This window comes from Pinus tabuliformis, chromosome J, assembly GCF_031772625.1.
Source record: "Pinus tabuliformis cultivar Carrire ecotype Pingquan chromosome J, CPIR1, whole genome shotgun sequence".
Classification (NCBI taxonomy): domain Eukaryota; kingdom Viridiplantae; phylum Streptophyta; class Pinopsida; order Pinales; family Pinaceae; genus Pinus; species Pinus tabuliformis.
This window is the reverse complement of record NC_142295.1, coordinates 39954053-39969262: the sequence shown is the minus strand read 5'-3', so window position 1 is coordinate 39969262 and position 15210 is coordinate 39954053. Positions and strand designations below refer to the sequence as shown.

General features: G+C 35.7%; 1 protein-coding gene across 1 annotated transcript; it reads right to left on the bottom strand.

The window, feature by feature from the left end:
• Positions 1-14381: 14381 nt before the first annotated feature.
• On the bottom strand, positions 14382-14900 carry LOC149225360 (uncharacterized). Its single transcript, XM_089379918.1, has one exon. It carries the CDS (start codon positions 14898-14900, stop codon positions 14382-14384), a length of 519 nt encoding a protein of 172 aa, XP_089236044.1.
• Between the last annotated feature and the right edge of the window lie 310 nt (positions 14901-15210).

Genomic DNA, 15210 nt, shown 5'->3' with positions numbered 1-15210 from the left:
AATCAACATAATAACAACAGAAATACATACAAAAGCCATAGAATCCACATATAAATCAGCATAATACTCATGAGATAACAAGGAGAAAAAACCTCATATTAATGATGCAAAAAGCCAACCCAGTCTGGGACTACCATGTTCCACCCGACCATAGAATGGCTGAGCCAAATCTCTCTTCAGCCATTCACTCTGTGCTATATTCCAAGCATGAATGTGGGATCTCATAGAACACATCAATCCAAAAGTATCCAGGGTTTCTAGAGGTCATGCACCTCAACCCATCAAATAGTGATTCAACTTCGCGGCCGGACATCACAAAACCATCATCAGATTGATCTCTACCCAAGCCTTCGAGGGCTTTAGAGTGTTTGTTCCAACCAAGGCTTCCAGGACTAGTAACTCAACCCATAGCTTATTCAGGGCTTCTAGAGCGTTTGTCCAACCAGGGCTCCAGGAAATAATAACTCAACCCAAGCTAGAGGAAACATGAGAACCAACCATAAAGAAATAAATAAACCCACAACACCATGGCTATCCATGAATTGGAAAGGCTAGCCAAATTCACTGTTAATCTAGGAAATCCTCCATGCCAATGACAAATCATAACCAAGAAACATCATGCATGTGCCATGCATACTGAATCTAGTGAGGAAAACATACATGCAACTCGGTACCTTCAAGAAAAACCCATTGTAGCTATTGATCCCAATGTCCTCTTGTGCTTTCCTTCTCTTTCTTTTCCTTCTTGCTCCAAACTCCAAGTATGCCACACTCTCCAAGAGTGCTCCAAGAAAACTCTAAGAATCCAATAGTATGAGAGAGAGAAAATAGAAGAGAGATCCACCAAAATTGCACTGACGAAGCTTACATTGATCAAGCGTATACACTAATCCTCAAAAGCCTTTTTATTAATGAGGCCTCTATTTTCTTCAATTTCCATTATTTTCCTTCATTTTCCTCCTTACATGCAACTTGTGACCTTTCAACTTCTTTTTCTCCTAATTTCCTTTATTTTCATAAATAAAATACCAATAAATGTTTCATGCCTTTCCAAAGTATTTGTCATTTCCTTTGCCAATTTCCTTTAACCATAGTAAACCGAAGTGACACCCCACTATGATGTTTTTCCCACCATTCAAATTGGAAAACGTGTCCCATGACCGTGGTCTTATATATTTTTACATGGATTTTTAACCAAGGTTATTACGTTTTAATTGTTGAGGTATTCGGGGTAGAGGATCTAAATACTTGTTGCATGAAATCCCATAAGTTGCATGAAATCCCATAAGTTGCGGGAAAAAAGACATGGGAGTAATTGGTGTTGCATTGTCTCCTCCTCCTCGCAATAAAGCAAATAGATTAACAAACCCTCAAACCCCTTTATTTAGAATCTCTCCCACGTTAGTAGTTGCCCCCAAGCGATGAGCCCTAAGAAAGTCGTTATCTTTGGCCAGCCACAATCCTTCCATATGTAGTTCCACAATTTAGTCTGCTCTTGCAACTGATAATCCGTTAACATAGAGTAGGCTTCTTTTAACGTGAATGTGCCCGACAATTGTTTCCCTCATCTTAATATATCCTGCTTATCTGAAATGTGGATTAATCTATTTTGTAACGTCGAATGGAATTCGTCCTCTCGCCCTATATCGATAAGACCATAATGAGAAACTTTTGTCACATCAAGGAGTCGACAGGTCGAATACGAGGTTTCAAAATTAGATGTTAACAAATTGAGAAATGAGTTGAATTTGCATACTTTCATTCAATTAAAATTTGGCATTACTCCTCTTTTTTTCTAATTTGGTAATGTAACCTATAAATATTAGGTTTTCTTTGAAATTAAGTAATATTATTTTAAAATAAAACGTAATGTTTTAGTATTTAAATTATAGTTAAAAAGAAAAACAAATTATTTAATATTAAAAAAAAAATATTTAAATATATAAATTTAAATAATTTAAAATTTATTTATTTTTCTTTCATATTAAAATTTCAAACAAAATAATTAAAAAAACCAGAAATAACATTATTAAAATAATGCAATTCAACAACCATAAAATAGTTAAAAAAAAAAAATGCAATTCAACATCCATAAATTAATTTAAAAAAAATTAAAAACACATAGTTAAAATAAGGTGTAGTTTAATAAGGTGATGTTTTCATTCAAAAAAATAATGGAAATTTTAGCATGATTTTGACAAAATTTGACAATTTTTTTTTTTTTTGAGTTACCATTGTCAAACTTCAAAATTTTAGATATTCCAAAACTTTTTGATAATATTAAATCTATTTCCATCATCAAAATACAATTCAAACACTCCCACAATAAAAAAATTTGAAAAAAATAAAAAATCCAATAAAAAATCAAACAAATATGTCTCCTTCATTGACAACGCCTTAAAATAATGCAATGCAATTTAGTAACTCAGATGGAAACCACTCCACCTTCGAACAAATATGCCTCCTTCATTGACAACGCCTTAAAATAATGCAATGCAATTTAGTAACTCAGATGGAAACCACTCCACCTTCGAACAAATATGCCTCCTTCATTGACAACGCCTTAAAATAATGCAATGCAATTTAGTAACTCAGATGTCTCCTTCATTGACAAGGCCTTAAAATAATGCAATGCAATTTAGTAACTCAGATGGAAACCACTCCACCTTCACTTTCAATGAGAGACATGTACACATTTCGCTAGGGGACGACGTCATTCCGACAATAAAACGTGCGCTTGGTTTCGTTAGAACTTGCAACCAACGATAACCTGAAATGGCATGTGGGGATTTGTGCCCTTTGCTTCATTCATATATCGTCCCTTTGACTTAAGTTCAAATTTAAGTGACATTGCTAAGAGTTTCAATTTTGCACTCACCAGAATTTGGGGGGTCTTCGTTGGGTAACCAAATTTACGTGTCATTCATGAACTGATCCTTTAACTATAATATTTTATGTATATATAGTTAATATCAAATTCAGTCAAATCTTTCTTTGTCGAAGATGTTCACATTGAGTGATATTTATTTTTCTCAAAGTTGTTCTTGTAATTTTTCAATTAAAATGTTAAGAAATTTTTAGGGGTTATAGACTAGGGGTATTTCTTAGGGGTTATAGACCAGAGGTTATAGACAAAATAGGTTTTTTTAATAATTTTTTTTTGTTAATTTTAATTAAATTTTGGTAAAATAAAACAAATATTTTTAAAAACTTGAGTTTAGGTTGTTTAATATGTAGATTTCGAATGCTTTTGAGGTTTCTCAAAGTGCTAAATCCATTTACGCATTCAAAAAAGTATTTTAAACAACTAAAAATCACAATTTTGCTTGAAATTGTATTATCAGATTCCGGTGAAAAAGGCTACTTCGTCTATAAGTTAAACTAGGCCATTAAAAATGGAACAAATGTATGTTCCGGTAAATTTGATTTTTTAAGTTCTAAGTTTAAAAATTTCTATTATTTGGAAACAATATTATATGGCATCATATTTTTAGCATTGGTTTGCCAATGAGGAAATTAGAGCGGTGTAAAAAAAAATACTTTGTCCAAAAGATAACATAAAGAGCATATCTAGTAAACCAGTTGCCTCTCAACATGATAGTTGCAAGAAACTATATATAACAAGTAACCAATGTGTGTCAACAATAGCATTGTTGTATGCATAAACAAATAACATAGAAACAACTAAACCAAAACCAAAATCTACAAAACCGTGAGCCATGCAAGTGACTCATATGAGGTAGAAACTTCTATCATATCAGTAGGGAGTCCCGATGAGGTTGATCCTTTGCAGGCTTGTGCAAGTGGGCCTAAATCCTCACTAGGCATAGGGCCATGTTTTTGTGTTCCAAGCCCATATCATGGTGCTCCAGTTGGAGTTCATCCAACTACATCAAGATTTATCCCTTGGCTTAATGCATTCCAAGAGGACCTTGCTGAGAAAGGATTTAATGTTCCAATATAGCTCAATGGTGCACAAATACTAGTTCTAGCACCCCTAGGTATGACTTGGATTAGGAACCCATTTGGCCACCTAAGTGAAGATTTCAACACCAATATACTCATCTTGATTTGTGTGAACTTTGACATCTACTTGCTCAATTTCTTGTTGGACAGGCTCAAGAGTCTAGTTTTGTTAACGCCCGGAAACATTATGGGCGCAAAGGTGAATGCGAGTGCTCCCTTCCACCCAGTTGGCTCAACCTTTATGGCTTTGAGTTCTCTCTCATGTCATTGGGAGAGGCATAATGAAGAGGGTGATGGAGGGAGTGAAATGGATGAGATCGTGGAGCGAGTGACAAAGACAATGAAATCTAGGTTTACAGCTAAACATGAGAGGATGGACAAGGTTATGTTTAGAGACAATGAAGACAACATAGGGCTTCAAATCACTTGAGGGGACAAACTAAGAGAGATCGAAATTATTCTCCAAAAAATAAAATTCAAATGCTAAAATACCAACTATATTAATACCAAAAGAGTCCACCCATCCAACTCTTGCAGTGTGCGCCAAATACCACTAGGAAAACATAATACGAAAATCAAAGTTTTTTAATTGAGAATTGTATACCTGCAGGTGCCCGACACCACGAAGGATGCCCTTTGGGATGAGTGGACTAAGCGTAGGGTTATGAATGTAGAACTCTTAGCCTCCTACATTTTCCTACCGAAAGAAAAACACCTCCCTCTAAAGTTAGTTTTATCAGTGGAGTCTGTATTCTCATTCATAAAGCACCAAATGTGACCAGAGGAGGATGAAAGAGTCTAGGTAAAAATGGTCATGGGGGAGGCCAGGTCAGGAGGACCTGGACCTACCCCTTCCAAAGAATAATAAAGTGGTAGTTCTCCCTTTAGCAGTCAAGAACTCTGACGAAAAACACCAGAACACTATGCATCAATGTGAAAATCAAAATAGAATGAAACTTGGCTTGTATGTTAAGCATGCTTCCAAAGAGAAAATTCAAAAGGTTGACCACCGAAATCCTTAATTGCAATATCATTAATCTACATGTGGAGGATTCTCATTTAATTTTGGTTTCCAAATGGAGGAAGGGACAACCGTGCCTCCTCCCTCTATTGAGTGGGGTGACAGATGTGGTGGCATCCCCCTCCCCTCCCTAATATGATTGTTCACTACGGTTGAGGTAGTAAATGTTGAGTGTGGACCCTCACCTTGATCTGGGTTATGTTTAAGTAAATTTATCCACAATTTACATATAACATTCTTTTTAATCACTCAGAATCTTGAAATTAAAATTAAAATATATATATTTTTAATTATAGATATAATTTATTTGTATTTTTTATTTTGAAAGAGTTTACTATTCTCATAATACAATAATCTAATTATTTTACTTTTTAATTATATTTTCTTAATCATGATGATGATTAATGTCGACCAAGACCTATATTGGACCTTAAGAAGGTAAGAGGTTAAATAGAATTCTTTAACATTCTATTTCTATGCTAAAAAAAAGGTGAGAGAAGCCCTCCCAGATCACCATAGTTTTGTTGAGTTAAAAGGTCGAGAAAGTTGGTAGTGTGATAGAGATTTAGAAAATTAGATCGAATGTGAGTATAAGATGGACAATCTAAGAGAAAGTTTCGTCTTCAACCCTCCTAGGATTACACAAGTGACAAAGTCTTTCATCCCATGGTGTTTTGGGAATTAACCAATGCCCAATTTCACTATATAGCTCATGAGAATCAGTTCTAATCTTGGCAATGTTTATTTTCTTCTTAACACTAGTCAAGATAGAGAGATAATTTTGGTTTTCGAGATTGGGGTTGATCACCTCCTTATAATATTGTAGTTTCCTTTTTCCCTCCAATTCTTTATTTTCCCACAATTTTTCCTTAAATTTTGAAGTACTAAATTATTTAATATTATATGAATTATGCAAGATGATCTCCTCCTTTAATTCCTAATGGTCTAGCCAAGGATGGGCATCCTTATGCCACTCTCACTTGAGTTGAAGGTGGGGGTTTTGACTAGAGTTAGAAGAAATTTAGGAAACCTATTAGCATCCATGTTGTATAACTTCTTATACATAATATACCTAATCATGGCCAGGCTTTCAATACGGGAAATGTTTGCTTCAATCACGGGGATAGGGTAGGGAGTATTTCATTTAATATTGAGGTGGTAGGTGATAATTTGATTTTGTATTTGTTCAATCTTCCTCCATGACTCTCGGGATATAATGCAACCACAAACCTCACATCCATATAAAATAATAGGCATGACAAGAGTCTCAAAGAGGAGCTTCTTTTTATCCCAAATCTAAAGATATGTCATCTTACAATTGTTTTCAAGCCCATAGTAAGCTCTCCAACCTCCATTTATCCTTTTCTCACTATTGCAAGGAGCTATTGTCATAAATGAAAATATCGTAGGTAATCTTTTTGGATTTAACAATCATGAATTTAGTTTTTTCTGTATTAATAGTCATATCTATCTTGGAGTAGAAGTCTTGGAGGATTTTGAGTTGTTTTCCAAGAGCGTAATAGTTCGTTGCCAAGACAACAATATTATCAACATAAAGGAGATGAGTTATGACCATACCACTAAGTGTGGGGCCAACATAACCTGCATCCTCCAAACACTCTTCTAACTTATCAATGCATATGCCAAAATGGGTAGGAGATAAGGGACACCCTTGCTTGACTCCAATATTTTTGAATTTCCTCCAACCAACCCTTGGTGTTCCTAAGCTTGGCAATAAAATTCTTGTATAGCCTTGTCACAACAACCCTCGACTCGATAGGAACCATCATCTATTCTAACATCTTCCATAACTTTGTTCTAGAAATGGTGTCAAAGAATTTCTAAAGTCAACAAAACAACATAAGAGATCAATTTCCATTCCTCTACAATTATCCTAAGAGTAACAAGGTGGTCCACAATTGAATGATATCTCCTAAACCTAACTTGGCCTTTAGCTCTTTTACCATGGATTTCAAGTTAAAGTCTAATCTTCTTTTCGAAAATAAGACAATACAACTTTGTTAAAATGTGGCTTATCATAATGGTCATGTAATTAGAAAGAATGTTTTTATCCTCACTTTTAAAGATATACATAATAAGGCTCTGCGTCCAAGGCTTAGGGAAGCCTTGCTTCATCGCTAATTAAAGAGCTTGTGTATATGCGAGATAAGGATATATTATCCCATCTTAAAAATTTCATCTTGGTAGCCTTCAATGTCCTTAGTTTTCCATTAACAATCTTCTTAAACCCAAATTCATTATCTTCCAAAGAAAAGATATCATCCTCTATAAGGGCATTCCAAAAGGTTTCCATGGTGTTATGGGATTTATAGAGGTTTTTAAGATAAATATTCCTGTTCTTCAAGGGAATCAAATTATTTTCTTTAGTCTTAAAATCAAAATTTTCCTCCAAAACTTTATGGGATAAGACTTAGAGAGATGTAATAATTGCTCTTGCTTTCTACTTATATAACACATTTTCTTTCTTTTAATAAGAGCTTTGTGCATATTTATATTATCTAACTTTAAGGTTTCATTAGAAGCATCCCTAATTGCTTTTCGAGCAATTTTGTAATCTTGATCATACCAAGGGTTGGTAGTTGTAGTATTATTTTTATTTGACATTTTGGTAGATAACTTGTTAATGGTAGAAGAGAGAGTTGTAGTAAAATTATGATAGAGTTTTCAATGTTATCCTTATAATTTAAGAGGTGTAAATCCCTACTTAAATCCTTTAAGAAGAGAACCATTTTACTCTTGCCAAAAGTAGGTGGCTTTGACTCTCGCAATTCTCATGCATGTGCTTGTTTTGCATGTAAAATTTTATAATTGAGGCTAAAAGTCTATGATCAAGTTAGACTCATAGTCATTTAAGAGGTCAAAGTTTACAATTTGGTTGCAAAAAGGGATATCATATATCACATAATCCATAATGCTACTTCCAAGTCCATGAATAAAATTCATCTCATTGGAGTTTGACCACTTGATTACACCATTGCAAATTATAAGGTCTTGAGAACTACAAAGTTTGACTAATTCAGTACCAAATAAATTCTCAGTTAGGTATTCAGAGTTTCTCATGAATATACTAGCTAAATCATTGTCGTCACCTAGCCAGAGAGGATTATGGTTTGAATCATTATATAGAAGAATAACTTGGTTAGATGCAGTTCTAGCATTAAAGTCTCATAATAAGAGGATTGCATTCATTCCTTAAACTATGAATATCTTGCTCTAAGGTATTATAAGGGTAATTCTTATCTATATTATTTTTGTTATGAACGATAGAGTTGATAGGTGTGAAATAACAAATTATGATATAAATTCTCTTAGCGTTAATGTTAGAGGTTTCAATCCAAATGTACTGATTGAGTGGTCTATCTTATAAAGTTGTGTGTGAAGAGAGATGCCTTTTTTTTTATATATCAGGCTATTCCTCCAATTCCCCTATAAGAGGATTTCTTGTTCCAAGTTGATCGCAAAATGAATCCATCTATGTGAGGGACCTTAGACTTATCACACTTCCAAACTAAAAAAAATATCAATTTCACTTGGGATCTATCTTAACATAGGGCCTTTATGCTATGGAAATCCATGAGAGGTTCCAGGGAGTTCCAAATTCCTATTTATTACTCTCATTTTGGTCTTTATCCCTAATAATAACTTTCCTATTTCTAATGATTTCCCATTTTCCTTCCTTTCTAGTTTCCTTTACCTTTTGAACCTCCTTCCTTAATTCAACTTGGTCTACTAGAATGAGGTCCTCATTTATAAAGATTCTTGTTCCTTTTAGGCTTGGAGATTTACTGAGTATGGAAAATTTATGGTCATTATAACTTACCCTAACTGGATCAGTATATCTTTATGCTCGAGTATCTTTCCCAACCTTCTTGCTTCTATGAGATAAGTTGTTTCAATTTGTGACTTATTTTTTAGTTATTCTTTTACTATTTCTAAGGTGTCCTCATATTTTTGATCTTTTATACCAACAATTATAAGGTTCAAGGCTCTTTTATTGTGCTAATGATCTAGCTCAATTAAGCTTGCTCATTTTCTCTTTGATGGGTTTGATGTCTAATTTATTATCTATACTACTTAGGACCATATCATAATTTAGTTTTTCTTTAAACTCTTTAGTCTTATTTCTCAAGGTGTAATTTTCTTCAATTGTTGATTGTTTATGCTTTTCCATTTCTTGTACCCTATCTTCCATTATTTTTAGCTCAGCCTTGAATCCTAATATTTTATTTTTCTAATAGTTTTAATTTGATCTCAATCATTGTAGCTAATTGTATTTTATGTTCTATTTCTCTTTCTTCTGTTGTTTTTTCCAATGAATTAAAATGGCCATAAAGACTTTTTAGAGTGACTTTACTCGAGCTCCCCTTACTAGGTTGAGGTTTTGACATATGTGGCTAAGTATTGATAATAAAAAAATTTTAAATGAAAGGAAGAATGAAGAAAATATATGGGAACTTATGCATCTAGGTTATGAATAATTTTGAACATCCACCATAGGTTTAAAATTTTTTTACTGCAAAATATTACAACCATCCACCACAAAGTAAATAAATCTTCCACAAAGTATTATGAATATCCAAATAATATATTTCAAAAGTAAAAAAATTTGAAAATACAAATACAAATTAAAAATATTAATTATTGAAATAAAACATTTCCAAATATAATAAAATTTTCAAAATACTAAATTTAATTTTGAGAAGAATCTTCGGCGAAAATCACATAGAGAAATTTTTATCGACACGTTTCGAACCAACCAGTGTGGTTCATCGTCAGGACAAGTTGAATGAGCAGATCTTGCTATGCATTATAAATAGATCGGGCAAAATATCCAAATTTCCAGCTAGTTTGACTAATCATAGCTGATATGGAAATTTGGATATTTTGCCCGATCTATTTATAATGCATAGCAAGATCTCCTCATTCAACTTGTCCTGACGATGAACCACACTGGTTGGTTCGAAATGTGTCGACAAAAATTTATCTATGTGATTTTCGCCGAAGATTCTTCTCAAAATTGATATGGATCAGAGAAACCTAAATTCATAAATTTAAATTTGTTTAAAATATAATAAAAATATAATTTCAATAAGATAAATTTAAATTTTATTAATAATTTCATAATCATGTTATAACGCTGATATTAAAAAAATTAAAAAGACTAGACTTATGTTACTCAAAACATCTCCATCATCTCAAAAAGCCCTTGTATATCCAAAACTTCGGAATTTTTTAAATTATCGTTTTTAAACGTAAAACTTTAACATAATTTGTGATTTAAATTTCATTATTTCAAGCTTTGTTTTTTTTGGATGATTGGTCCTCGTTCTAAGGCGAAATTATATGCGCCTCCTTCCATGAAGAATAGATAAACCCACGTGAACCAAATCCGAATTTAATATTCTAGCGTGCAATAAAATAAAAAACGATAATTGTGAAAATGAACCCATGTGCACCATATCCGAATATAATATCCTCGCGTGCAATAAAATAAAAACTTAATAATTTTATTTTATTAACAAGATTTCTTAAGATAAGACGAAAAGTATATTTAAAATAAAAAATATCAATCTTGGTCAAAATAGCAATAATTTATATTAAAGTTCTATTTTTTTTTTAACACGTCGCTAAGGGATTTTTTTTAACAATTTGTTTTTACAAAATATTAATGTTTAATATATTAATTTTTTTTTATTTAAGATAAAAAAATATAATATTTTTAAATTTTTTGAGAAAAAAATTATTTGTGGATGCGTTTTGAACCAGCACAAGATGAAGAATCAGATCATAGTAATTTGTTAAATATTAATAAAAAACTACGCTACCTATTTTGATTGTTTCGATAATGAATATTACAACGAATACTCTGATTGTTGGATACTGATTTTAGTTCAGATAATCATAATAATAATAATAATGATGCAATGGAAAATATAGATACTAATAATAAAAAAATATATAATAATAATAATAATAATTCGGTATTGGAAAATATAATTAATAGAAATAGTAGGAATAATAAGGAGAAATATTATAATAATAATAATAATAATAATAATTTTACTAATATTTTTTTCTAAGTTAAGCTAATTCTATTATTGAAAAAATGTTGTACACTGAGGCCTCAGCCTGTGCCTATCCATACCTGAGTTATGGCAAAACCCAGCAGAGACAAAGTCTAGATTGCCCATAGTGGGAAACCAGTCTGAATCAAAAAACGATTTCAAAATTTAACTCGCAGCCCACACAGGGGAAACTAGCAAATGTGCACAGTTTTTTATCAGTTTTCATGGTGAAACAGAAACCAACCAAGGAACCTAAAACCAGCAGTTTTTTCTGGAATTCCATTAAAAAACTAGAAAGCAAAGTTCCAAAAACTTGAGAAAAATAGACACGTGGCAGGCTGTGTGGCAAACACGTGGCGAGCTGTGTGGCGGACACGCGGCAAGCAAAGTGGCTGACTAGGAGCGAGGCGGAGACGACGGGTGTTCCTCCACGATGAAGCACCTGTAATCCTCCATGTCACCACCTGCCTATTGCGAGGCCTCTGTGTTGCCTGCTTGTTGTGCCGGATGTTCCTCCTCGATGAAACAACGATAAGGGTCCATGGCTTCGTCTGCGTGCTGGTCCTTGTCCGCCTCCTTCCCCGCTTGTCCCGTCTCCTTCTCAGTTTGCCTCTTCCCTGCTCCGTGGGTGCTCATCTGAGCCATGTCTAGTTCTGCTTTGGTGTGGCCACCACCTTCAGTGGCCTGCTCCTCAATTGCTCTGGTGCGACCTCCACTTGCAGTGGCCTGTCCCTCAATTGCTTGCTCTGTCTCGTGAAAGAAAATGGAGATAGTGGCAGTGATGATGGGCATGTTCAGGGATGAATGAAATGTGAATTGGGCATTCTAGAGATGCAGCTGTGGATTGGATGGAGTGCCCCTGGGAGGCGAGGCAGAAATGGAAGGACTACCTCTGGGAGGTGAGGCAAGGGGCGTCAAATGGAGGCGGAAAGATTGAGAGTAGCGTCTTCCACTATGGGTGTTTGGGTAGCACCCAGTAGTTTGCTCGACCAGAGAGGAAGTGGAATAAGAAACTGGAGAATGATGGGTATGAGTCAGGCTTCCTCTGCTTCCACCCCTACGACTGCGCATACGATGATGCGTTCTCGGCATATTGGCTTCAGAAGTTTGTGAATTCCTTCCGGGATTAGGCTCAAAGTGGTGCAGAGGCTTAGATGAATTTGCAGGTTGCTCAGTTGAGGGACTAGCAGCAGAGGCCAAGTAGAAGACAAAATGGCAATCCAGGCTCTGGTTGAAGTGAATTCCCGGGCCGAAATCAATGCAGCATAGGAGGTGGCAGCATTTCCCGGTGGTTGTGCGGGAGCTGGGTGCTGCAGCGGCTTGAGGGCAGAGGCATTGCAGTGGTAGAGGATTATCCCTGGAATTCATGTTTGTGTAGAGTCGAGGTGGGTGGTTGCTTACAGGTTGGAGATGACGCCCCCTTAAATGACATTTATGGCTATTGTTAATGCCAATTTTAGACCACTGTGCCATACTACGGAAGGCCATGTGGTCTAGCCACATGCCATTCTAGTCGACCGCCACCTCATTATCCTTGTTGATCACCCGCATTTGAAAGATGTGCTTCCTTGTGCACCAGGTCAGTGCATGCTTGTAATTGAGCTTGATCATGTAAAATATTGATTTTTCTAGATTGTAGGACCTGATCATGTTCAACTCCTATGTTTGCCAAAAGATCGGCCACCTTGTTGTTTTCTCTTTTGACGTGGATGAAGGTGGTAGCTCGTCTATTTTTCAACCATTGCTCTATTAGTTCGAGCCTGGTTGCTAGTCTCTAGCTAGTAGCGACTCTCGAAGTTGTGTTTCCCAGTTGTATTTGGTTAACCATGTGTATCAGAATTTGGGAATCCCCTTTTATTATAATAGGATGAAAATTATGTTGATGCGCTAAGTTCATACCTTGCCACAGTCCTTCCAGTTCTGCAGAATTATTCTTGTCCCATCCAATTGAACCAAAGTATATTAGCAAAGGTCGGCCTTCATGATCTCTGAAAATTCCACCATGTCCTTCTTTGCCTGGGTTGCCTTTTGAGGCCCCATCAAAATTTAGTTTGATTACATTTGTTGGAGGGGGACTCCAATGTGAAGGCTGCTTGTTGATAGTGCTTGCTTTGTTGGGATCAATTTGAACCTGTGGGAGCTTTAATTTCCAGTTGTCCCATATGCTCTGTTCCTGTGCCTGGGTGGGAAAGTCCTCAACACTCCACAGTTGGAGAGCTAGGGTTTCTTGAATATTCTAACATAAATTGGTCCAGATGATCTCCAGAGTAGTGCTTTGATTTTTGAATTTTCTTTTGTTTCTTTCCTTCCAAATCGTCTAGAAAAGGAAGCCTGACAGAATTGTCCATAGCGCATTTAGAATTTTTCTTTTATATGGCTCAGGGGTCCAATTGCGAATGGTGCCTTTTATATCCCCTAAGATTCTGCAAGGTTGCTGACATCTGAAGGTAAGTTTTTCCCATAATTGGTTAGCCATGTGGCAGGAGTCCATGAGATGTTGAATAGTTTCTCCTTGTTTTTGACAATTAGGACAGTAGGAGGGTCCCTGGAATCCTCTTTTAATTAAATTGTCCCAAGTGAGAATTCTTTGATGATAGAGCAACCAGGTGAAAGTAGAGATTTTGGGCCATATTCCTGTAGTCCATAGTCGATTCCAAGCAGGATCAACTGGTTCCTGTGTTTGGAGCATCAACTTATATGCTTCTTTTGTTGTGTAAGTTCCTCTAGGAGTGTAGCCCCATCTCAGAACATCTTTTCCATTGGTACATCTGATTTTCCTGCTGGTGAGTTCTTTGTGTAGATCCGAGTTATAGGCTTCAGTTTCATGCTATATTATCTATTCAATAGGTTTCCATTGCCTAAAGCCTTGATTGGTACTTTGAGTCTAGTATTGTGCTACATGGTCAGTTTGGTTGATGTTGTTTCCATTATGATTTGTAAAGGGTAGGATTTCTGCAATTTTTGGCCTCTGTTGCCATGAATCCACCCCAAAACGCGTAGTTCACCATCGTGTATCTCCCAGAAGCTATGATTTTGTATTAGATCTCTATGTTGTTTTGCTGCATTCCAAATTAGAGTTCTGGTGTCCCTAGTGGTGATTCTAATCAACTCTTCCTACGGACGATTATTTGCATATTTTGTAGTCTATATTTGTGCCCATGGCTTCTGTGGATTTGAAACCCACTGCCACCATATTCGTGCTCCCATTAAAGTGTTACTGTGTTGCGGGTCTCGCAGTCCTAGACCCCCCTGCGTTTTTGGTGTGCAGACCGTGGCCCATTTTACTAGCACCCATTTACAGTTTTGCCCTATGGAGCCCCATAAAAAGTTGCATTGCAAAATTCTGCAAGAACATAGAAGAGATAGAGAGGCATGGATTGTAAAACAACTTTTATCAGAATGAGCCTACTGGCCATGTTGAGAGGTCTGTAGGTCCAGGACGATAGGCGGCTTTTGATTTTCTCAATGAGTTGTTGCCAGGAGGCGTACTTTAAGGTAGAGTTGATCAATGGAGAGCCCAAATATTTAGATGGGAGTTTATCTTGTGAGAATCCTATGATTCTGGCAATTATTCTTTGAGTGGCAGGAGGAGTGTGGAAGAAAAAAATTTGAGATTTAGTAGTATTAATGGTGGTTCCTGAGGCCATTGAAAAGGTTTCTAGCAAAGCTTTGAAGGCACAGGCTTCACTAACAGAAGGATGTCCAAAAAACATATTGTCATCAACAAATTGTTGATGAGTTATAGCAGGGGTTCCATGGGCTGAGATGCCTCTGAGGTCGTGAGATTGAACATCATTCTTTATAAGGCGACCCAAACCTTCTGCCATAATAATAAAGAGGAAGGGGGATAAAGGGTCACCTTGACGAATTCCTCTAGATGGGTAGTAGGGTTTGGAAGGGATTCCATTAACTAGGATGGAGTAGATGGGGGAGGATATGAGATTCATAAGCCATCTAACCCAGGTCGGGCAAAAGCCGAAGGCAGTAAGCAATTGTCTTATATAAGACCAACTTAGTTTGTCGAAAGCTTTAGAGAGATCGATTTTAAGAAGCATACCTACCTATTTATTGCTCTTTAAGGAATGAATGATTTCATGAGTCAATATGATGCCATCCAAGATTTGACGTCCTTCAACA

Coding starts and splice junctions, on each gene's coding strand:
- LOC149225360 (XM_089379918.1), bottom strand. CDS start 14,900: ATGGCAGAAGGTTTGGGTCGCCTTATAAAGAATGATGTTCAATCTCAC.